The sequence below is a fragment of the Vipera berus genome (assembly GCF_964194415.1).
Source record: "Vipera berus genome assembly, chromosome: 7".
Taxonomy (NCBI): domain Eukaryota; kingdom Metazoa; phylum Chordata; class Lepidosauria; order Squamata; family Viperidae; genus Vipera; species Vipera berus.
Genome location: NC_138209.1, coordinates 70,240,302 through 70,265,634, shown reverse-complemented (window position 1 = coordinate 70,265,634; position 25,333 = coordinate 70,240,302). Strand labels below are relative to the sequence as shown.

The 25,333-nt window shown below is 45.3% G+C and overlaps 1 protein-coding gene across 2 annotated transcripts in view; it reads right to left on the bottom strand.

The window, feature by feature from the left end:
• The window catches only part of LNX1 (ligand of numb-protein X 1), a 147,494-nt gene extending 127,685 nt beyond the window's left edge, over positions 1–19,809 (bottom strand). The window contains exons 1-2 of one of the 2 annotated variants that reach the window (XM_081332987.1): positions 19,577–19,809; positions 8,194–8,662 (exon numbers count right to left, since the gene is read on the bottom strand). In XM_081332987.1, the coding sequence (XP_081189113.1) occupies positions 8,236–8,646 (411 nt within the window). In that variant the 5' untranslated portion in view covers positions 8,647–8,662; positions 19,577–19,809 and the 3' untranslated portion in view covers positions 8,194–8,235. Of the gene's footprint in view, positions 1–8,193; positions 8,663–19,576 lie in introns of those variants that run through there. The other variant, XM_081332986.1, reaches the window with a different exon arrangement.
• Between the last annotated feature and the right edge of the window lie 5,524 nt (positions 19,810–25,333).

Sequence of the window (25,333 nt, the reverse complement as noted above, 5' to 3'; positions counted from 1 at the left end):
GTTGTTTAGGGCAGAAGTCCCCAATCTTTTGGGCACCAGTTCTGTTATGTATGCAGGCACCTGCATAGCAACAGCCACCAGGGGGCGCTGGCCTGAACGGTTTTGGCGGGAAAGCTAGTTTCGGCGGGAAACCCAGGGCCAACCCCATTGGCTGTTCGCCTACCTGGCTAGGTATTTAAGGAGGCCAGGTAACCCTCATTCCCCAGTACGCTACCCCCCCAATAAAGAGCTGAACACGTACTCCGGCTGGCGTCTCTTCCTTACGTCGGACCCACTACATTGCAAGTTCCGTGGAGAAAGTTTTTTCCATGGACTGGAGGGTGCGTGGTTTTGTGTGCTGCCTGCATCCCATGGATGGGGCTTTGCTTGTTTGCGCGGACCAGTTGCTGGCATGCTGCAGCCCAGTACCAGTCCATGGACTGGGGGTTGGGGACCCCTGGTGTAGGGTTCCTGTCATTATTTTAGGTAGTCGAATCTCCCTTATTTGCCCTATGTTTCCCACTTCAAACACAGAATCGTTGTAAAAGTTGTATTTTGAACTCCTGATTTCTCAAGGCTCAAACTGACACAGTGTCCTGAAGAATAGCATGGCTTCCAGGGATATTTCTGCAAAGATCATTCAGGCTACAGATTCACTTAATGTGACAGGAGGAATTATGTATGGCCAGCAATCATTTGTCATGTTTATGGAGACAGGCAGTGGAAAAGACAACACCAATTGGGAAGGTTGCAAGAGGTTGCCTTGGTCCTTATGAGATAAAATGCATGAAAAAGCTATTGATTTGGCTTGTTTATCTAATGCTAGAGGTGACCGATGAAGGGCTAAATTAATCCATCTTTTATAGCAGAAACAAAAGGACACCCTGAGGGAGTAACTCAAAAGGGCAAACTGCCTTTTTCCTTTAAAAAGGGGCCGACACAGAGAGATTATTATTTTGCAGACCAAAAACATAACATCTCTTGTTTGTTCTATGTTTCCCTCCAAAATGCAATCTTAAACATGCTAATTTTGGCCACATATGTTTTTAGCTCAAAAGCTGATCTGAGGGCTCCTGGGTGAGTTCAATGAACAACCGCAACTGAGTTCAAGAATTATTTTGACATAGATGTATCCTGCAGCATCCACTCACCAGATGCTCACCAGATGTGTCCACATCTTTCCGGCTGAGAATGATGGAGAATGTAGTCCTCCCCACTCCCAAAATGGAGAACGCGGACTATTATGCTAACCATTTACAGAAGAGCTGCGGTGTTTTCATTATGGATTTTAAGACGTATGAAGTAGCAGCTGACAAGTGAGATTGCTTCATTTGATATAAAACCATGGGAACTGCAAATTACAGCACATAAACAATTGAACTCTTTTTTGGGGGGTGGGGGTTATGAAATTGTAAACTTAAGTATTTGAAAAGTTTAGAGAGAGAAATGCATTTACAAATACAATGTTGTTGTGCTCTTTGTCTAAAAATAATATCTGCTCAACTCTTGGTGTGTTCCTTCAATTTTGTATCAGGTCATAAACTGTTTTGTAATAATTTTTATGCCGTAAAATGTTTTATAAAATTTGACAAATTTCAATTCCACAAGAGTCATGGGTTCCAGACTTTGGATACATTCTGTAAGTTAGTTTACTTGAGGTACCTTGACTCAAAAATTATTGCCCTGTAGAGGAGATCAACCCTGATTGCTCTTTAGAAGGCCAGATCCTGAAGGTGAAACTCAAATACTTTGGCCACCTAATGAGAAGGAAGGACTCACTGGAGAAGAGCCTAATGCTGGGAAAGGTGGAGGGCAAGAGAGGAAGGGGACGACAGAGAATGAGGTGGCTGGATGGAGTCACTGAAGCAGTAGGCGTGACCTTAAATGGACTCCAGAATATAGTAGAGGACAGGAAGGCCTGGAGGAACGTTGTCCATGGGGTTGCGATGGGTCGGACACGACTTCGCAACTTAGAACAACAAATGCACTGTTTCTTCTAGTTAAAGATTATGAGAACAGAACTGTCTGTCTGTCTGTCTGTCTGTCTGTCTGTCTGTCTGTCTGTCTATCTATCTATCTATCTATCTATCTATCTATCTATCTATCTATCTATCTATCTATCTATCATCTATCTATCCTGCCCATCTTAAACACTGGTAACAGGATTAAGACCAATTACTATGAAGCATAACAATAAAACAGTAAAGCTATCAATCAATCAATCAAACAAACAAACAAATAAAACCCCTGCACTATTTAATTCAGAAGTCCTATACAAACTCCAATTGCCCTCATTCCATTCTTTATATTCCACTTTTTTACCTGTGCCTTGGTAAAAATGCCACCACATCATGGAGGAGGATGGGGGGGAGGGTGACACCGGGCAGAAGGTATCCCCCCTAAGTCAGTGTTTCGCAATCTCAACCACTTAAAGATATGTGGACTTCAAATCCCAGAATTCCCCAGCAGGAAAGCAGGCTGAGGAATTCTGGGATTTGAAGTCCACCCATTTTAAAACTGCTGAGGGAAAAACATCCTTCTAAAACCTCACTATAGGGCAGGATTGTAGTGAAGGGATCAAGAATATGCCCCGCCTATCCCATATATAGAAAGTGGGGCAGATATTCTTAGGAAGAGGTGGTCCTGCAAGTAATCAAGTTTCACGCCACGTAGGGTTGAAAGGTGATGACCAGCATCTTGAATTGCACCCAGAAGGAAATTGGGAGCCAGTGCAGCTCACACAGTAGAGGTTAATATGGGTGAGCCAGTGGTGGGATTCAAATACATGAACGACCGGTTCTCTGTGTGGATGCCACTTCCAGAAGTCCATTCTGGGCCTGGACAACAAAAAATTAGCTACCGGTTTTGCCGAAGTGGTGCGAACTGGCTGAATCCCACCACTGGGGTGAACCTATGAACACCCAATACTGTGCAGGCTGCTACTTCCTGGACCAGATGTAACTTCTGAGGCAGGGGTCTTCAAACTTGGCCGTTTTATGACTTGTGGACTTGTGGACAGGCAGGCTGGCTGAGGAATTCTGGGAGTTGAAGTCCACAAGTCATAAAAGGGCCAAGTTTGAAGGGTCTACAAGAGCAGCCCTTTAAAGTGACCTCTGAGAATAGTCAGACTCTTGACTCCTGGACTATCTCCCCATTCCTATCATCACCACAGCTCCCCTACCATTTTACCTCTCTCCATTTCTGGTTCCCCTTTTCCCCAACCCCAATTAAAACATGACGTTTTTTGTTACATAGTCAAGATAACTGTAATAAATAGGCAACAACATAAATCATGGCACCAAGGCAACATGAAGTTTAAATTTACTGTTGCAAATTTAATAATAATAATAATAATAATAATAATAATAATAATAATAATAATAATAATAATAATAATAATAATAAGGAGGAGGAGGAGGAGGAGGAGGAGGAGAAGGAGAAGGAGAAGGAGAAGGAGAAGGAGGAGGAGAAGAAGAAGAAGAAGAAGAAGAAGAAGAAGAAGAAGAAGAAGAAGAAGAAGAAGAAGAAGAAGAAGAAGAAGAAGAAGAAGAAGAAGAAGAAGAAGAAGAAGAAGAAGAGGTTGGAAGGGACCTTGGAGGTCATCTAGTCCAACCCCCTGCTCAGGCAGGAAACCCTATACCATTTCAGACAAATGGCTGGCCAGTCTCTTCTTAAAAATTTCCAGTGTTGGAGCATTCACCACTTCTGGGGGCAGGTTGTTCCACTGGTTAATTGTTCTAACTGTCAGGAAGTTTCTCCTTAGTTCTAGGTTGCTTCTCTCCTTGACTAGTTTCCATCCGTTGCTTCTTGTCCTGCTTTCAGGTGCTTTGGAGAATAGCTTGACTCCCTCTTCTTTGGGGCAGCCCCTGAGATATTGGAACACTGCTATCATGTCCCTCCTTATCCATCTCTTCGTTAAACTACACATACCCAATTCCAGCAACCGTTCCCTATATGTTTTAGCCTCCAGTCCCCCAATCATCTTTGTTGCTCTTCTCTGTACTCTTTCTAGAGTCTCGACATCTTTTTTACATCGTGGTGACCAAAACTGGATGCAGTATTCCAGGTGTGGCCTTACCAAGGCATTGTAAAGTGGTATTAGTACTTCACGTGATCTTGATTCTATCCCTCTGTTAATGCAGCCTAGCACTGTGTTGGCTTATGCAACAATATCACCCAGAAGCTGGAACTATAGGACTGTTCCCTTTTAAGTGGTACTTCTTAAAAAATAAAAAGTAAGACTTTAGTTCTGCAACAAAAAGAAAGATTCAATTTGCTTACTTAAGTATTAACAACAACAACAAAAAGTTTTAGCAGAACTTTTTCATTTTTAGTAAATCTATACCACATCCCCCAAAAAAATAGTTCAAGTTCTCCCGTCTCATTTTTGCTGAGCCTATCGCTAAAGTATATTTGTTTTTATAGAGAGTTTCTGATGTGGTAAAGCTGACTTCCATTCCTTAGTAATTCTTTGGTTGTTTTTATGAGAGTAGAATCTGTTTTCTTTCATGGGGAGACTAATGGTTAGGGCCTCACTTCTGAAGATAACCGAAGTATAACTATGAAAGATCTTTCAGAATTAAAGTATCCTAAGCACAGTCTCTCTGTGGCTTGCTATTACTATGAGGTGGTAAGTTAAAAAAAAAGTTTTATATACAGTTCCTCGTATTTCTTTTTGGGGGCAGCCTTTTAACTGAAATGTCAACATTTAGCATGCATACCTCCCCAACTGAGAAGTGAGCCATTTAAGATCTATTTAAATAGACTACAATGAAATTTTCTCATTATTTCAGAGAGGAAGAAGACAAAATGAATTCCACCATATTCTAACTATAAGCTTGACCAGTCTGCAAAACCTAGGATGTGAAGGCCACAAAGAGCTTGAGGTGATGCCGATTCTACATCCAACTCATTAAAGCAGCTGCATCTTTTACAGGGATGGCAGATCCCCCCAATCCAGGGAATAGAGTTACAAGGTTTAAGAAGTTGACCACTTGAGTAACCCCTTGAAGCACCTTTTTAGCCCCTGAATCTTAAGGATTCTAGGAATAAAGTAATGTCTGGCTCATTTTGTGCATGCTTTAATGGGTTTTATCCAGTGGTGGGATTCAAATATGTGAACAACCGGTTCTCTGTGTGGATGCCGCTTCTGGAAGTCCATTCTGGCCCTGGGTAACAAAAAATTAGCTACCGGTTCTGCCAAAGTGGTGCAAACGGGCTGAATCCCACCAATGGCTTTATCTAGTTTTGGCTTAGAAGAAATCCTGCTACTGGATAGAAAACCAGAGTAATAGATGTTGCAGCTGCTTCTTCTTCTTAGGAGTTTATACAGTTTATATTCAACTTACAACAGTTCATTTAGTGACAATTTGAAGTGACAGCACTGAAAAAGTGACTTATGACCGTTTTTCACACTTACGACCATTGCAGCATCCCCATCAAAATTCAGATGCTTGGCATCTGGTCCATATTTATGACGGTTGCAGCAATCCGGGGTATTGTGATCACCTTTTGTGACCTTCTGACAAACAAAGTCAGTGGGGAAGCCAGATTCACTTAACAGCCATGTTGCTAACTTAACAACTGTGGTGATTCACTTGTTACCCAACAGTGGCAGGAAAGGTTGTGAAATGGGGCAAAATCCACTTAACAAATGTCTCACTTATCAACAGAAACTTTGCACTCAGTTGTGCAAAATACTACAGGACTGCCTGTAGCACCCTATAAATTGGGCCATGTAAATCCAGCCAACTGGGGTTTATTTAACACGTTTAAACAAACAAACACGGCACTTTATCAGTCTAAATCCTTACTTGGTATCCTGTTATGCCTGCAGGCACTGCTGAAATTGCCGCAAATAAAAATAATATGCTAGACTAGAGGGAGCGGTGGAAGGAATGAAAAGTTACTTTCAAAATTCCAGAGGATTTACAAAAATCCTTAGTGGGTTCCAGAGAGAAAGCATTTGGAGAGTCTTCCACAGCAGAATGTCCCAGATTCAGGATCAGAGTGGCAAATAATACGGGGTAAGTCCAGGATATTGTCTGCTGCTTGTCTCAATGTGAGTGTATGAAAGGGGGAACTTATAGACAGGAAATAAATAGATTTGTCTTGATTATTGAACAAGGAGACCAGTTAAACATATAGCCTTTTGTTTCTGGGTAAGCCTGGTCCGTTGATCAGATTAGGTTTTCTTTCTCTCCTCCCTCTGTGGAGGTTTAGGAGCTCTAGGTCTGGTGCCCGTGGCAAGTAAGGACCCAGATTGTTGGGGGGATGTGTGTCAATATGCTGACTCTATAAACCATTAGAGAGGGCTGTAAATCACTGTGAAGCAGTATATAAGTCCTATTGCAGTATATAAGTGCGGGTGCAAATGCAGTCCTCTGCCTCTTCCCAGAACATAGCAGAACTTACAGTGGGTGGATATGTACACAGCAAAAAAGGGCAGATGTCTTTGCTAATTTATCACCTCTGGATTCCCATTCTAGGTAAAGCCTGGTTGACTGGAGAATTTTCAAGCTTTCCCCCCACCCCCAAAGGTGGGAAACAGGCTTTAGGGGTAAGAGGAGAGGATAGCATTGATCAAGCTTCCTCTGTCTGGATGTGGGTGGAGTCAGCCTTTGCTGAGCCAAAGGAGAATCTGCCCTGATGTTCTCCTCTTCTGCCGTAGAGCAGTGGAGTGGGTCTAGCCAAGATCTATCCATGGACTGTAACTTCCTTAGGTTAAGCCTTTTTGGGTTATCAGCCCTAACTCCCATGTCAGGGCTTATCTGCCCATAGGTTGATCTTTTCTACCCAGGGATCAAAGGGTGATACAGGGAAGAAGCTAGCAGAGACCCTACTAAGCTCTGTCTTGAAGCTAACCAGTATTGACCCAAAGTGTCTATGGAGATTCTCAGTCATCCAGGCCATGCTTGTCCCGAAGGTGCTTTTTCAAGAGGCAAGAAGCTTCTCCAACTCTGAACAAAACTGAACAGCCCTCTCTCAACAAAGAGGGAGGGATACGACGTCATCTATCTCCAGTCTACAGCACCGTCCTTTCAGCAGTTCCAAGAAGGCTACACACCCATTTGCACCACTCAGGTGACCCTGAAGACACAAAGAAACCTCCAGGTGGTCTTAATGACTTGCTAAAAGAATGTGAGTGACCCGCTGTCTGCCAGGAGCATAAATCCTTCCGTTCTCCACCATCCAGTCAGAGCTGAAGAAGTTTCTTGGATGAGAAGGCCAAACGTCTTCAAAGAAAAACAAGCAAGTCCAGTTGCCTCTTGAAAAAGTACCTTTGGGATATTTTATTTTTATTTTATTTTATTTTAATTCCATTTATATCCCGCCCTTCTCCGAAGACTCAGGGCGGCTTACAAGCTTAGCAGTAGCCTTCATTCTATGTATATGCCTGCTTATTAGGGCTTTCACACACACACCAAGCAGCATTATTACAAAGTCAGCTTATTGCCCCCAACAATCTGGGTCCTCATTTTACCTACCTCGGAAGGATGGAAGGCTGAGTCAACCTTGAGCCTGGTGGGACTCGAACCTGCACTAACTGCAGGCAGCTGGTGTTACTTAAGGAGGCATTAGCCCACTGCTCCACCAAGGCACCAAGGCTCCACCTATTCATCCAAAGGTGCTTTTTCAAAAGGCAACTGGGTTTTGCTTTCCTTGAGGACATTTTGCTTCTCATCCAAAAAGCTTTTTCTATTCTTCAACGTCAGCTTCTTGGATGAGAAGTGAAACATTTTCAAGGAAATACAAAGTCCAGTTGCCTTTGAAAAAGCACTTTGGGGACAACCATGACTGGATGACTGAGAATCTCCATAGACAAAATAATGAATATTGAGCTGTGTGCTACTAACCAATCTCATATCTGAGGGTAAGCAGTGGTAGTGGTGAGATGGTACCAATAGACTTTCCTCCCATCCAGAGAAACAGCAGAAATCACATTGGGGTGAGCACTGAAATATCCTTTATTTTACACTGGGTAAAAGACAGTATCTTATTTTCTTAGGGTTTTTTTTGTACATGCACAGAGGAGAGTAAACTAACCCTCCTGTGAACAAAGGAGCAATATGATGTCTCATGAGCTTGACAAAATTCATGATCTCTTTTTTTTTTTGGCAAAGAGAGAACAACACTTGTCTTGGCTTTGTCTCCTGTGGGAAGTCAGCCCCGCCCAGAGAAGGAAATATATATATATATATATATATATATATATTAGAGTTTTCAAAAACATTTATTGGTTCAGTTGAAAACAAATCAGAATCTGAGCTTCTGGAAAAACCACTTGTTCTTGCCTGTCTTGTATCTTTCTTCAAATTTCACTTTGGCCTCTTGCCGTGCCTTACATTTCAGGGCAGGATCTCTAAATACATCCTTGTTGACAATGGTTTTGTCCAGGGGAATATCAACAGAGTACCTGGTTGGCATCAAGTGGTTGTAATTGTAAACTATAACAAAGGACTTGATTTTGGACCTTTTAGCAATCTTCTTCTTGCCCATACTGGCTGTTACTTTGCGTGGGTAAAGATCAATACCTGCCACCAAGCCATGGCTGTATGGGCGGTCTGAAGTGCCATCATCAATGTTCTTAACAATAACAGCTTTGCATCCAGAATAGCATCCCACCAAAACAAGAACGACCTTACCAGATTTCATAAACTTGCCCATCTCGAAGGATCTTTGTCTATGGGACGAAGCCGGAAAAGGAGAGAAGGAAATATTAAAAGGGCAGAAAAATATATTTTCTCAAAGGATATTAAAGAGGCAGAAAAACATGCCCAGTTTTCTTAATAGTCCCAAGTTCTCCCTCCCCCAAGAAGATGTAAATAATAATCCAGGAAGGTTGGAGGCCCCCAGCTAGAAGCTTAGGAAGACAAAGACACCTAAAATCTACATACCCTACCCAAACTCTAAGACAGGACATAATAGGATTATTTATTTATATTTATTTATAGTTACATTTATATACCGCCCTATTCCCTGAGGACTCAGGGCGGTTTACAGGGAATTAAAATCCACCATACAAAAGTTAAAAAACCAATTAAAAAAAAATATTAAATTACCCTGTATACATTAAAACCCCAATTAAAAATTTCTCCTCAGCCTGGGCCTGAGAGCTCAAAGAGCCAGGTCTTCAGGCCCCGGCGGAATGATCGGAGGTCGGGGGCAGTCCTCAGCTCCACCGGCAGCTGGTTCCAGAGGGCAGGCGCTCCCACCGAGAAGGCCCTATCCCTGGGTGTCACCTGCCGGCAATCTCTCACCGGCGGCACCCTGAGCAGACCCTCCCTGTGGGAGCGCACTGGGCGAAGGGCGTTTGATGCCGGCAGCAGGTGTTCCCTCAAATAGCCCGGACCCAGGCCATGTAGGGCTTTATAGGTAATAACCAGCACCTTGAATTTCACCCGGAGGGCAACTGGAAGCCAATGCAGCTCGCGGAGTAGAGGTGTTACATGGGAGTATCGGGAGACCCCCATTACAACTCGCGCGGCCGCATTCTGCACCAGTTGAAGCCTCCGAGTGGTCTTCAAGGGCAGCCCCATGTAGAGAGCGTTACAGTAGTCCAAACGGGAGGCCACAAGTGCATGAGTAACTGTGCGTAGGGCGTCTCGGTCCAGATAGGGACGCAACTGGCGCACCAGGCGAACCTGTGCAAAAGCCCCCCTGGTCACGGCTCCTATGTGGTCTTCAAAATTGAGCCGTGAATCCAGGAGGACGCCCAGGTTGCGAGCCCTATCAACGGGGGGTAACACCTCACCCCCCATCGTTAGAGGTGGAATAACTTGGTTAACCCGAGATGCCGATATGCACAGCCACTCAGTCTTGGCGGGATTGAGACGAAGCCTGTTTCTCCCCATCCAGACCTGAACCGCCTCCAGGCACCGGGACATCACGGAGAGGGCATCGCTGGGTTGGTTTGGGGTGGAAAGAAAAAGTTGGGTATCATCAGCGTACTGGTGATACCCCACACCGAAACCACGAATGATCTCGCCCAGCGGCTTCATATAGATGTTGAACAGGAGAGGCGAGAGGACCGACCCCTGAGGAACTCCACAAATGAGAGACCTCGGGGTGGATCTCTGCCCTCCTGTCAGCACCGACTGCGAGCGGCCCTGGAGGTAGGAGGAGAACCACCGTAAAACGGTGCCTCCCACTCCCAACCCCCTGAGACGCCGCAGCAGGATACCATGGTCGATGGTATCGAAAGCCGCTGAGAGATCTAATAGGACCAGGACAGAGGAGCAACCCCTGTCCCTAGCCCTCCAGAGATCATTCACCAGCGCGACCAATGCCGTCTCCGTGCTGTATCCGGGCCTGAAGCCCGATTGGTACGGGTCCAGATAATCAGTTTCCTCCAGGAACAGAGGGAGCTGATGCGCCACCACACTCTCAACAACCTTCGCCAGAAAGCGAAGGTTGGAGACTGGACGATAGTTGTTTAAAACAGCCGGGTCCAAAGCAGGCTTCTTGAGAAGGGGCCTCACCACCGCCTCCTTCAAGGCGGCAGGGAAGACACCCTCCTTCAAAGAAGCAGTTATTACTGCATGGAACCAGCCTCGTGTTCCCTCCCGAGCCGCATAAGCTAGCCAGGAGGGGCACGGATCCAACAAACAGGTGGTGGTGCTCAGTCTCCCCATGATCCTGTCCACATCATCAGGGGAAACAGGGTCGAACTCAGTCCAGATAACGTGCTCAAGACCGCCTGATTCCTCCACGTCAGACTCTGCCCAGTCAGAGTCCAGGCCGGTCCGGATCAGAGCGATTTTGTCCGCCAGATGATGACTAAACTCCTCGGCTCATCCCTGCAAGGGATCCTCTCTCACCTCCTGGTTAAGGAGGGAGCGAGTCACCCTAAACAGGGCGGCCGGGCGATTATCTGCGGACGCGATAAGGGAGGCAAAGTAGTTAGACTTTGCCGTCCTTATCGCCGCAAGATAAGACCTTATAAAGGTTCTTAACTGCAATCGGTCGGATTCGGATCGGCTGGATCTCCAACCGCTCTCTAGACCTCGTCTCCGACGCTTCATCTCCCGGAGCTCCACAGAGAACCATGGGGCCCAACGGGATCTGCGCCGAGTCAGAGGTCGCGTGGGTACAACGCAGTCGAATGCCCTGGTGGCAGCCGTTTCCCAGGCCTCCACCAGAGCATCGACTGGGCTGTGGGTGAGGGTGATAGGTATCGGCCCAAGCGCCCTCTGGAACCGGTCCGGGTCCATTAGGCGCCTGGGGCGGAACCACCTGGTCGGTTCCGCCGCCCAGCGGCGGGGGATGGCATGACGGAAGACCAGCCTCAGGAGGTGGTGATCTGACCATGACAGAGGGGTGATGGATGGAGAACCCCCTCCCAGATCATCCAACCACTGTCCAGACAGGAACACCAGGTCGAGAGTATGATCCCCCTCGTGAGTAGGGCCCTCAATAACCTGGGTCAGGCCCATGGCTGTCATGGAAGCCATGAACTCCCGAGCTAACTCCGACGACCCCCCCAGTGATGGCAGGTTGAAGTCACCCAGGACTATAAGCCTGGGGAACTCCACCGCCAACCCTGAGAGGGTGTCGAGCAGCTCAGGCAGGGCTGTTGCCACACAGCTGGGCGCCAGGTATGTGAGCAACAAGCCCAACTGAACCCGAGGACCACATCTCAAGAGGAGGGATTCACTCCCGGCCATCTGGACAATGGTGGCCTCCCGGGGACACAAGGTCTCCCGAATAACCACTGCCACCCCACCACCCCTGCCCTGAGCCCGCGGCTGGTGCAGCACCCGGAAACCCGGCGGGCATAACTCGGTGAGAGGCACCCCTCCCTCCGAGCCCAGCCAAGTTTCCGTGATGCACGCTAGATCCGCACGTTCCTCCTCGATCAGATCACGGATGAGGGGAGCTTTGTTAACTACGGATCTAGCGTTAAAATAGACCAACCTGAGCTCAGGGGCCTGATCACCCTCATCCCCGGGTAAGAGGGCGCTAACCGGAGGGTCGGAGCGCGCCACCGCTCGGAGATAGCGGGGGCGCGATCCCAGATGTTGATATGGCCCTCCGCGCAGACACCTGCTGCTGTTCCCTATCGCCGTGGGGATTTGAAGCCCCACCCCCACATTCTCAGAGCCAGCAGCCACCTCCCCCGACCCCGTCCCGTCAGGACCTCTAACAGGACCAGACTGAGTGCCGGTTAAAGATTCCCTCCATACCCCCCCCTCCCTCCCCCTCCCTAACCTCTTAAAATAACCGGCTAAAAATTTTATCAGGGGCCTCTTAGCATATCTTGACTCGAGGCCCCTATCTAAGCCCAACCACCTCTCGGAATCCCAAAGCTTGGGATCGTCATTAAGGGGAGTATGGAAACAGGCGACAGGTCGCGCCCATGAGGCAGAAACTGCCCTAAGGGCATACAAGTCAGCTCTGGAGTAGTGATAAATCATACTGCGCTGGGATAGTCTTTTAGGGCAGATGTTATGAATATGTCCAAGGATCACTCAGTGATGGTATAGAGATGGTAAAAAGTCCAGTAGGCATATCTCCTAATCTGCAGAGCCATCTCAGCTCTCACCTGAGATGGGAAATCCAAGGGACAACCTCAGTCGTCCTCTCACTCCGGCTGAGGAGTCCAATCAAGGGCAGAGAAAGAGAAGGGAATCCTGGGCCAGGGCCACCCCAACTGGTCTCTCACACCAGTGAGGTGGCCACTGACCAGTCCAAAACCGTCCTCCCACCACGGTCCGGACCCGGCCACACTGGACTATCAGTAGGAGGGATCTTAATTCCCATCAGGTATGGAGCTAGCCAGGTGCCTGCCTGTCAACAGGGAAAATATGAACAGGCAGGCCAGGCCTCTGTCGATCCTCGCATCTCCAGCCAGCGTCACCAGTCCGGGAGGGGGGAGAACAAAAACATTCTTTCCCAACGCCCGTCCGCCAGTCCAGGCAATCTTCCAACGGCGGAGAGAGGCAGTCCCAGCAGATGTATTAAGTCCGGGAATTCGCCAACATGTCCGCCGAGGCCGATAACCAGGCCCACCGTCTGCAGCCACCAACCGGGAGGAGAGAGAGGCTCCGCGCCGCCAAAAACGGTGCCAGCCAGCTAATGATCGTAAAAAGATCTCTGACCGGTGGGATCGTCGCCGCTGCCCCTCCGACAAGCAGAGGGTATTCACGGCGAGCAAGCAGAAGAGGGAAGGCGGGGCAAGGCGTCCCGGACTTCTCGGCGCCATAGCGGAGAACATCAGGTCGACAGGCAGGCAGATTCTCAAACGCCGCTAGTTCCAATCAGCAAGCCGCTAGTTCGAAGGGGGGAAGGCTCAGCACAACAAAAAGCAGCGCCCAGCAGCTGTTTTAAAATCCCCCCAGTCCCCAAAGACGCCTCGGCAAGCCGGCAGAAGAAGGGAGCAACGCAAGGCTCCCCGGACTTCAAATCGCTGTCACAGTGTTCAGCGCCATAGCGAAGCTCAGCAGATCAGCAGGCAGGCAGTTCTCAAGCGCCGCCGGTTCAGATCAGCAAGCTAATAGTTCGGAGGGGGGAGGCTCAGCGCCACGAAGAGCAGCGCCCAGCAGCTGTTCCAGAGTCCTCCAAATCCCCAAAATCGCTTCGACAAGCCGGTAGGAGAAAGAAATTAGGCAAGGTGTCCCGGGCTTCACGGCGCTGCTCCAGCGTTCGGCGCCATAATGGAGCTCGGCAGGCGGCAGTTCTCCAGTGCCGCTAGTTCGGAGGGGGGGGGCTCAGCGCCGCAAAGAATAGCGCCCAGCAGCTGTTTGGTAAATCCCCCACCCCCAGAGTTGCCCAAACATACCGTGGGCCTCCCTAAGCTAATTCCTTGGAGCCCTCGAAGAGCGCCCGAAGCTTAGGTTGCGGCCGTCGCCATCTTGGGCAAAAAAAAAAAAAAAAAAATTAACCCACAGATACCAAAGGGCACACTCAGACTCAGGTCAAAGTTCATGCCACAGGAACAACTCCAAACAAAAGGCTCCAGAGGGTATAAAAACCCACTCCCTACATGTGCTCACTCCCTTTTTTCAACCAGAGCCATCTTCCTGTCTGGCTCTCCTCTTCAATAAACTGCAACCTTCTTTCTAAAGCGGTCACCATGTTGTTTATTCCCGGCTTGGATTGAACCACGATGAAGACTTTTCCTTCAACACTCCCGAGTGCATTTATTAACAGGGCACACCTTACCATTTTTCTATTTGAGAGAAATCTGTACTTTAAAAGTTTGTCTGGCTGGAGGCCAGCTTAAAGTACGGTTCTATTTCAGAATCAGCAAGGCAGATGGACTTTTCTTCATACGCTGCTAACTAGCAAGTTAGAATCAAGCACTCCTGGTGAACAGTGTTTGGAAAGGAAGAGTAGCGGATTCTTCCGATTCATATATGATGTGGAGAAAAGAAAAGAAAAATCAGCTGGTAGTAACTTGTTTCTTTCCCTTTTTAAAAAAATGCCTTGGAGAGAATGTGTGGAGTTTTCCTTCCGTTCCACAACTGTTCTGCCAAAGCCAGTTGTTAATCCTTCAATCAACATAATACAGAAAAGAGCTTGTTTTTGCTCTAGAGTATAGGCCTTGCCATGGGCAGGAAATAATATAGCAAAAACTACGGATTCTTTAAACATTCTGCTGGAATATTGTCATAATATCCCAAGACAACAGCAGCTATAGTCACTGGGCGGGATCAGGATTTTGGAAGCAAGCTTTTTAGTTGGGAAAACAACTCATCCTATGTCTGCTTTTCTTTGTCTTTTGAAGACTAACATTCTATTGTAATCCTACAGTATAATGAGAAAACATCTCATTGTAAGAGCTGAGAAAATATCTATAGACCCCGCACATCCTGGATATAAACTGTTTCAACTCATCCACTCAGGATGCTGCATGCCAAAGCAACTAGACACTGGGACAGTTTTTTCCTCTCATGCCTAATTGCCACAGGATGGGGTCTTATGTCTAAGAATATTTATTTATTTTTTAAATCCCATTTATATCCCACCCTTCTCCGAAGACTCAGGGCGGCTTACAATCTAAGCACAAATCAATGTACTTAGCAATAGCCTTCATTCTATGTATATGCCTGCTTATTAGGGCTTTCGGGGGGGCCCAAGTGGCATTATTACAAAGTCAGCTTAATTGCCCCCAACAATCTGGGTCCTCATTTTACCTACCTCGGAAGGATGGAAGGCTGAGCCAACCTTGAGCCTGATGGGATGCGAACCTGCACTAATTGCAGGCAGCTGGTGTTACTTAAGGAGGCATTAGCCCACTGCTCCACCAAGGCTCACCCATGTAGTAGGGCTGTATTACTATTATTCTTCTCATCTTTTCTCCTACTTTCTCCTATTGGTAACCTATGATTATATTACTTTGTTGTTTGTACGTGCAGGGCTAATACACTGGAAACAAATTTCTTGTATGTCCAATCAGACTTCGGCAATAAAGAATACTCTATTCTATTCTATTCTATTCTATTCTATTCTATTCTATTCTATTCTATTCTATTCTATTCTATTCTATTCTATTCTATTCTATTCTATTCTATTCTATTCTATTCTATTCTATTCTATTCTATTAATTAATTTCTATCCTATCCTATCCTGTCCTGTCCTGTCCTGTCCTGTCCTATCCTATCCTATCCTATCCTATCCTATCCTATCCTATCCTATCCTATCCTATCCTATCCTATCCTATCCTATCCTATCCTATCCTATCCTATCCTATCCTAATTAATTTCTATTCTATTCTATTCTATTCTATTCTATTCTATTCTATTCTATTCTATTCTATTCTATTCTATTCTATTCTATTCTATTCTATTCTATTCTATTCTATTCTATTCTATTCTATTCTAATTAATTTCTATCCTGTCCTGTCCTGTCCTGTCCTGTCCTGTCTTGTCCTATCCTATCCTATCCTATCCTATCCTATCCTATCCTATCCTATCCTATCCTATCCTATCCTATCCTATCCTATCCTAATTAATTTCTGTTCTGTTCTGTTCTCTCCTGTCCTACCCTACCCTACCCTACCATATCCTATCCTATTCTTGCCATTTACAACCGAATGATATCTGTCCAGCCTCAAATGGCCTATTGAGAAAGCCATTTGTTTGAATCTGAGTAAACTCAAAACCTGGAACTGATTAACAGGCACTATGCCCAACACAGATGACTATGCAAAGCTGATGACATTATACAGGGGTAATCAAAATCACGTGAAGTATGAGTACCGCTTTATAAAGCATTAGTAAGGCCACATCTGGAATACAGCATCCAGTTTTTGTCATCACGTTGCAAAAAAGATGTTGAGGCTTTGAAAAACAAACAAACAAATAAATAAATAAATAAATAAATAAATAAATAAATAAATAAATAAATAAATAAATAAATAAATAAATAAATAAACTAAGATGACTATTGGCCTGGAGACTAAAACATATGAAGAACAGTTTCGGGATTTGGGAATGGCCAATCTAGAGAAAAGAAAGATTGGGGTGGAGGGGGGGGGGAACATGAGAGCAGTATTCCAGTATTTGAAAGGCTGCCACAAGGAGGAAGGGGTCAATTTATTTTCCAGAAGGCAAGATAAGAAACAATGGATGGAAACTAATCAAGGAGAGAAGCAACCTGGAATTAAGGAGAAACTTCCTAACAGCGAGGACAATTAACCAGTGGAACAGCTTGCCTGCAGAAATTGTGGGTGCTCCATCACTGGAGGTTTTTTAGAAGAGACTGGACAATCACTTGTCTGAGATGGTATAGGAACACCTGCTCGAGCAGGGGGTTGGACTAGATGACCTCCAAGGTCCCTTCCAGCTCCATTCTGATTGATGGACAATATGGGATAAAGCAAAAGACAGGCAATGAAAAGTAAAAGAGAGAGAAAAATTAGAGAAAAGGGGGAAAGCATCTTACATAATGACATGGCAGCTTTAGAATTCCACGTGACCTTTAACTTATACGTAAGCTAATAGCAATTTACAGATAGTTCTTATGACCACATTTAGGACCAATGGCAAAGCAAGTCAGAATGTCCATGGCAAAGCAAGTCAGTTGTTCAGTGAGGCACATCCAATTTTGCCCTGGCTGTTCAGTGAATCACTTCGGTTATTAAGCAAATCAGGTGGTTGTTAAATGAATCTGGCTTCCCCCACTGACTTTGCTTGTCAGAAAACAGCTGGGAAGGTCACGATCCTAAGACCTCAGGATACTGCAACCATGATAAATATCTGGGGGTTGCCAAGTCCCCAGTTTTGATCACACGACTGTGGGGATTCTGCCATGGTCGTAAGTGTGAGGACCGATTGTAGGTCATTTTTTTCAGTTGTCACTTTCAATGGTCCCTAAACGAATGATTGCAAGTCGGGGACTTCCTGTATATAATTAATTTTAAATACTTTGCCAACCATTTTAATATTCATTTGTTTGCTCTGCAAGAAGTAGATGACTCAGCTCTCTCCCAAAAACTTACAGAGAAGAACTTTCTCCTTCAATTTTTGTGCTGCCTCCACACAACACTGTGTGATGGGGTGGGCTGACATCTAGTGAGTTTTCAGGGTGGATTTGCAATTGAGTTTCCCTACTCAAACGTAACTTGGCTCTCTTTTAGACCTGAGACCTCATTTCCTGTTGCGGTACGTTGAAAGCTATTGGGGATCTGAGTTTTTTTCACACAAATTAAGATGCCTTTCATGTTTTATTTCAAATGGAAACTTCTATCATTCTCATAATGCGCCAGACAGTTCTGCCACCATTTTATTTTCCATGATAATTATTTCTGCATCTATATTTTACTAACAAGTTAGTAACTAGAACACCTGGTATAAATAGATTAAGTGATTTGGCATACTGTTATCCCTAAGTTCCCAGCCTCTCATTTAATGTAACACCACAAAAGATAATTGCAACCTGTCAAGAGGAAGGCTAGCAGCCTAACGCAAATCAACTCTATGTGCTGACAATGGTAAAGAAATTTTAAAAAAACGGAACACACGCCATTATTTGAGGTGGGGATTCGTGGATTAAGTTTATTTCCTTAATCCAGTGTTTATAGTCATTTGGATAGGAGGTATACAATACACCCAGGCAGAAACATTCATTTTAGTCTGAGTTGGTCTATGTCCTGAGTTGGTCTATGTCCCCATTGTTTAAAGAAAGTAAATAGAGGAAGAGAGAGAGGCTTTTGGAGGAGTTGGTGGCGGCAGCAGCGTGCTCCAGGGGCGAAAAGAAGCAAGGCCTCTTTAAGGAAAGGGTGGAAGAGTCAGGATCAGAAAAAGGAAAGAAGGCGAGGTTGTCAGAATACAAGCTAACTTGAGAGCTAATCCACATGGAGCCCCATTTCCATCTGTCCTGTTTGCCATCGTTCACTCCCTAGAGACTAAAATGGACAATGTGAAATTTGAGCGGGCCCCGAACAAGGAGTATATATCGGAGGTGGTGACCCTTTGAGAGCTGTATGCAACGAAATTTCATTTTGATGTATGCCGATTGGTGTACATTCAAAGTGACAATAAAGTTATCATCATCAATAGATACCGAATTTCATACCCAGTGGAGGAAGAAAAAGGAAGACAGTGGACTATTTTCACGTTGACACCCATTTGGGAGACTTGAATTCCAAAATGGAACCGGATCTGCATGATTTAAATCTGGCTGGGATATGGGAAAGCGTGGTGACAAATACAAACATTGGAGGCATCCCCGATAGATAACATAGGCTGGGTGACCCAGCAGGGCCAAGTGGCAAGGGTTCAGCACAACACTGTAAATAATGAAAAGGCACAAAACATCACATAATGTAGTTTTGGAGAAATTCAGCAAATTGACTTTCAGAACCAGTTTTCCAGCATGTTCCTCCCAAGTCAGCTGGGATCAAGCGAAGCCACCATGTTCAGGCATGCTGTAATGGAGTGTATACTCATGAAGGCACATACGTACACACACAGATAAGGAGGCAATGAGGCAACTCCCTCCCCACAGCCAGAAACTCAGGTCTGTAGAAATGCAAATTCAATCATCGTTTCAGAAAGGTTGGAGCCAGGAAGCTGCTAGAAGCTGATGAGATTAGAAAGACAAAGACCCCCTAAAATCTACATACCCACCATCAGAATACCAACGGGACACACTGAACCTCAGGCCAAAGTTCATGCAACAGGAACAGGAGACAACCTCAAGAGCCCAAGAAGGTATAAAAACCCACCGCTCCCAGCTACACGTGGTCAGATTTCCCAGAGCCAGGCTTCTGTCTGGCTCTACTCTTCAATAAACTACAACCTTCTTTCTAAAGCAGTCTCCATTTTGTTTATTCCCAGCTTGGACTAGACCCTGATGAAGATTTTTCATTCAACAATCCTTTGGAATAAAGAAGGATGGGTTAAATCTAGCGCATAAACAAACAAACCAACCTGCTGGAAATATTTTGTTGTCTCCATGGATGCTAATAGCAGTTGACCCCCACCCCCACCCCCACCCCCACCCCCAGCTTATAGCACTTGGTTTAGCTTTGGCACTAATGAAAACCCAGCAAAGGAAGGGGAGCGAAAACTCACTGCTGGTAAGGATAGTGTTAAACTTCTGCCCTCTCAGAAAGAAAATGCCAATGAAATGACTAAAGCATAAAACATACCTGGCTGCCCTGGTTAAATTGATGTCAGTCTTGGCCGTCTCCTGCAGTGGTTAACATAAATGTGGGTCTAGATGAACCATCTCCCACAGCAGAGAAAAAGGACCCTGATGTCACAGGAATATCTTCTCTTGCTAAGATAGTAAATCAGATATCCAGGAAACCAAGAGGCTGGCCATTCAGAAGAGCTCACTCAGAGAGTTCCAAGTGAAACGTTGCAACTGTAAAGAGCCTTAACAAGGCAAAAGAGAGAGTTGAAGGTAGAAGTATTGTGTGCACTCACCCTGTTGTTATCTCTGGTCAAACAGGTTTGGCAAGGTCACACCGAGATTAGAATAACAGAAATTAGCTCATTGCAGGCGAAGGGTAGCCCGGGCCTTATCATATAATTAAGTTTGTGTTAAAAATGACTGCCCATTGCTGGGAACACTGCAAAGCATCAGGGCAAAGCTGCAGATCCTGTAACTGAAATAAGAGTTTGCATGAACCGAATATTTCTCTGGCTGGCTGAGGAATTCTGGGAGTTGAAGTCCACAAGTCATAAAAGGGCCATGTTTGAAGACCTCTGCCTTATACCGTTCTGGACAAAATGGCTGTCCATTCTCTTCTTAAAAGCCTCCAATGATGGAGCACCCACAACTCCTGAAGGCTAGTCATTCCATGCATTGGTTGTTGTCACTGTCAGGAACTTTCTCCATAGTTCTAGGTTGAATCTTTGCATGTCTTGTGCCTAGCATGACTTGACAGTTTCGAATCAGTAATGGTAATGACCTTTTTACTCTTCATTTGATCCACACTGAATTTTCCCAATCAGTGACTCTCTGTTTGAATAAGACAGGGGTCTTCAAACTTGGCAACTTTAAGAGGTGTGGATTTCAACTCCCAGAATTCCTCAGCCAGCCTTGGCTGGCTGAGGAATTCTGGGAGTTGAAGTCCACACCTCTTAAAGTTGCCAGGTTTGAAGACCCCTGGTATAAGACAAACTGTATTGGCCCATGCACTTGGGAGTGAGTGGTGACACTGAAGGTATCCCGTTTCCTCCTTTGATCAAAGGGAGTTTGTGTATCAGCATGTGTACATTTCAACACAAAAACTTTGATTTCAGACTTTATTGATTGCTGGAGCTATTGCTTTCTCCACCTATATTTTATTTTGTTTATCCCCCTGCCATACTGAAGCATAGGACATCTTCTGTGTCCATGTAACGCTTCAGGAAAGTGTTGTAATGTAAGATGTCCAGGAACAGAACCCAGCAACCTACAGTATTAGCAACCTGCTTCAGATCTGAATTTTGTTTGAGCATCAGTTTGTCTACCTGAACTTGATCCACAACTCAGTGCCTCCTGGCTTAAGAGCAGAATCCACAGGAGTGTGGAGTTTTGTTTTATTTTGTTTGTTTTCATTTAATGACCCCAAACTTGTAAGAATAAGAAACTAAGAAATTGTGGCTTGCTAAAAGCCCTTCGAGGGACGCGGTGGCTCAGTGGGTTAGGATGCTGAGCTTGTCGATCAGAAGGTCCGGCAGTTTGGCGGGTTGAATCCCGAGTGCCGCGTAGCAGAGTGAGCGCCTGTTACTCGTCCCAGCTTCTGCCAACCTAGCAGTTCGAAAGCACGTAAAAAATGCAAGTAGAAAAATAGGGACCACTCCGGTGGGAAGGTAACAGCGTTCCGTGCGCCTTTGGCGTCTAGTCATGCCGGCCACATGACCACGGAGACGTCCTCGGACAAGCGCTGGCTCTTCGGATTTGAAACGGAGATGAGCACCAGCCCCTAGAGTCAGAAATGACTAGCACACATGTGCGGGGGAACCTTTACCTTTACTTTAAAAGCCCTTCATTAACTAAAGTTCCGTCGGTGGCTCACAAAATTATAATAAAAATTTGAAACCAACCCCAACCTTACAAAATGCTGTTAAAAGCACACCGTGAATTGGAACGCCACAAGATTCTAGAGACTTCAGGAAGCCGAGATGAGAGAAACTGCCGTTGCTCTAGGATTGTGTTAAAAGCTGTAGCATGTTTTCAAAAGCCTGGGAAAATAAAAGAAAGGTGGGTTGTGGAGAACTGGCTTTGTTTTCAAATGCTGAGAAAACACTAAATGCCAGACAGTTTTCTGTACAAAGATCATTTCATAGTAAATGTATAGTCCAGAGGGGATAGTCTTTCTTTTGATTCCATGACAACACTTTTCAATGTAAGTTTTTGAGTATCAACTGTCCCGACTTTTCTTTTTTTTCCCAGAGCTTTGTGACTTCTCTTTCTTTTTCTTTCTTCCTTCCTTCCTTCCTTCCTTCCTTCCTTCCTTCCTTCCTTCCTTTCTTTCTTTCTTTCTTTCTTTCTTTCTTTTTCTGGGAAACATGGTGCTGACTGGGTATGTCTGAGTCACCTAACATAGGTGGAAATAGTTATAAAAGAGCCGATTGGCTCATGCTGAATCAGTTAAAGAACTGAGTCTATTAGTCACAAATTGCTGCCACTTGAAGATGTTTGTGCCTAGACAAATCAGAAGCCTGTATAAATAATAGCTCCTTGCTTGTTTGCTTTCTTCTATTTTTATGCAACAGAACATGCCATTTCAGTGTCTCACATTGTCATCTGTATTCCACAAGTTGCAACTTGATTGAGTCACTGTCAAGAATGTCCTTGTGGATTTGCATGTGGGCCACACATTGTTGGGCTAACTAGAAGCAAAGCAGAAGGGTGAACTTGCCAGCAACAGAGAAACAAGGCTGAACTTTCCTAAAGGTGGCTTCAGACAATGTTTAAATCTAGCCACAACAGCAATAGCACTTAGACTTGTAGCATCAGTAGCAAAACTGCTTTTTCCTCAGATATAGATTTTTTACTAAGTCTGTAGTAAAGGTAGGAATGCGAGAAAATATAATGTATTGTAAATCTGTTTTAGAGAAAACGTGAACGAATTAAGGAGTTTTTTGCATGAATAATATGGAGTTGATGGTTGATTGCTGAATGCTGTCAGGATGATGGGTGATGGGATTAAAGCATGTCTGCAAGTAAGCGGATCTCTTAGCAAAAATGGTTCAACGTTGAACAGAGAGCAAGAGGAGATTGTGTGCAATTCCTGTGGTTGATTATTATATAGCTAAATACATGAATAATATTTTTTAACGATGCTAGAGGTATGCCAGTTCTGAGCATTAATGTATCTACAATTGTATGCACTCTGTTCTTGGCTGAGATCCCAAATGAAGCACAGCAAACGTAAAATAGATTGTACCAGACAAAATGTCCCAAAGTAGATGAATTGGTGCACCTTGGTAGAAAAATAGGATAACGGATGGAGAAATGTTAATGGGCGGGGGGGGGAAATGTAGAGGGTAGCATGGGAGCTGTTATGACAAATGGATACTTTTTGGAAGAAGCAAAAATGGCTGCATAAAAAGACCACACTTCTGAGAGCCAGTTTGGTGTTGTGATACTATAACTTCCATTCCAACTGGCAGAGATTTGATAGAGCAAGCAGTTAGAACATAGAATAACAGAGTTGGAAGGGACTTCACAGGTCTTCTAGTCCAACCCCCCCCTGTTCGAGCAGGAAACCCTACATCATTTCGGACAAATGGTTGTCCAGTCTCTTTTTGAAAGCCTCCAGGGTTGGAGCACCCGCAACTTCTGAAGGCAAGCCCTTCCATTGGTTGATTGCTCTCACCATTAGGAAATTTCTCCTTAGTTTTAGGTTGATTCTTCCTTGGTTAGTTCCCAACCATTGCTTCTTGTCTTGCCTACTAGCACTTTAGAAAATAGTTTGACCCCCCTCGTCTTTGTAGGACCCCCCTCAAATATTGGAACAGTGCTATCGTGTCTCCCTCAGTCCTTCTTTTTGGCAACCTCGGCTCTTTTGTGACTCATGGACTTCAACTCCCAGAATTCCTGTGTCAGCATAGCTGACTCAGGAATTCTGGGAGTTGAAGTCCATGAGTCATAAAAGAGCTGAGGTTGCCTATCCCTGGCACTAGACCTACCCAATTCCTATAACCCAGACATGTCAAACACAAGGCCCGGGGGCCAGATCCGGCCCGCGAAGTGGTTTCATGTGGCCCGCGAAGCCATCCTGGAAACAGTGAGGGAACGGCCCCCACTGCCTTGGCCCTGGCCCAGAGACCCTCCTTCTGCCAGAGACCCTCAGATCTGTCCCACTCCTGCCCAGGCCCCCATAGGCACCCTTGATGCGAACGATGTAGAGCTGGCCATGCCCACCCAGTAGGCCATACGCACTCTAGCCACGCCCACCCAGTAGGCCACACCCACCCAGGCCACACCCACCCGGCCCCTTGAGGGCAACCGCAATGCTGATGCGGCCCTCCATGAAATTGAGTTTGACACCCCTGCTATAACCGTTCTTCACCTTCTATGGCTGAGCTGCAGATTTCCAACAGTTATATAAATAATCCACTGAGGTCACGTGACCGATCCTAATTTAGAACTATCTTCATCTTATTCATTATATACTGCTGCCGGCATCAAGCTCCCTTCGTCCCGTGCGCTCCCACAGGGAGGGTCTTCTCAGGGTGCCGCTGATAAAAGACTGTCGACGGATAACACCCAGGGGGAGGGCCTTCTCTGTGGGTGCGCCTGCCCTCTGGAACCAGCTGCCCGTGGAGCTTAGGACTGCCCCCGACCTCCGCACATTTCGCTGGGACCTGAAAACCTGGCTCTTTGAGCTTTCCGGCCCAGGCTGAGAATTTTTAACTGGGGTTTTTAATTCTAGCGATGATTTAATCTTTTTTAATTTGTTGTTAACTTTTGTATTGGTTGTTTTAAATGCCCTGTAAACCGCCCTGAGTCCTTCGGGAAAGGGCAGTATATAAATTTAATTAAATAAATAAATAAATAAATATAAATAAAATATTTTACCCAAGCAGCTGTGGTAATGGTTTCTTGTTGTTTGCATAACATTTCAAGCTGGCTTGGGGATGGCAAAAGTCTTTAGGATTTTTCCCTCAAGACCTGTCAACAACATGAGGCCCTTTTTTAAGATTTTTCCTTTTTGTTTTTATTCCCTCAGCCCCTGGAATTCTTGGGTCATGTCACAACGGTTGTTTCTGCAATGGAAGACAGATGCTTTTCACTTTCTTCAACACTTTCCTCGGGAAGCCAGCAGGAGGATTTCAAGTGAAATCCCCTGTAAAAAGTGAAATCTGTAAACGTTACATATTTGCAAAAATCAATACGTTATTTTTCGGCTTGCATGGCTGTTCTTTTCCTTCTCTTTGGTTCCAGCCCATAATGGTAGCTTATTCACTACCAATTTCTGTTCTTTTTCTTACAGAATAGAATGCAGAATAACAGAGTTGGAAGGGACCTTGGAGGTCTTCTAGTTCAGGGGTAGGCAACCTTGTCTCTTTTATGACGCATGGACTTCAACTCCCAGAATTCTTGAGGTTGCCTAGACCTGTTCGTCCAACCCGTTGCTCAGGCAGGAAGCCCTATATCAGTTGAGACAAATAGTTGTTGAATCTCCTCTCAAAAACTTCAAGGAGGAGGAGGAGGAGGAGGAGGAGGAGAGGAAGAGGAAGAGGAGGAGGAAGAAGAAGAAGAAGAAGAAGAAGAAGAAGAAGAAGAAGAAGAAGAAGAAGAAGAAGAAGAAGAAGAAGAAGAAGAAGAAGAAGAAGAAGAAGAAGAAGAAGAAGAAGTTGGAAGGGACCTTGGAGGTCATCTAATCCAACCCCCTGATCAGGCAGGAAACCCCATACCATTTCAAACAATTGGCTGTCCAGTCTCTTCTTAAAAACTTCCAGTG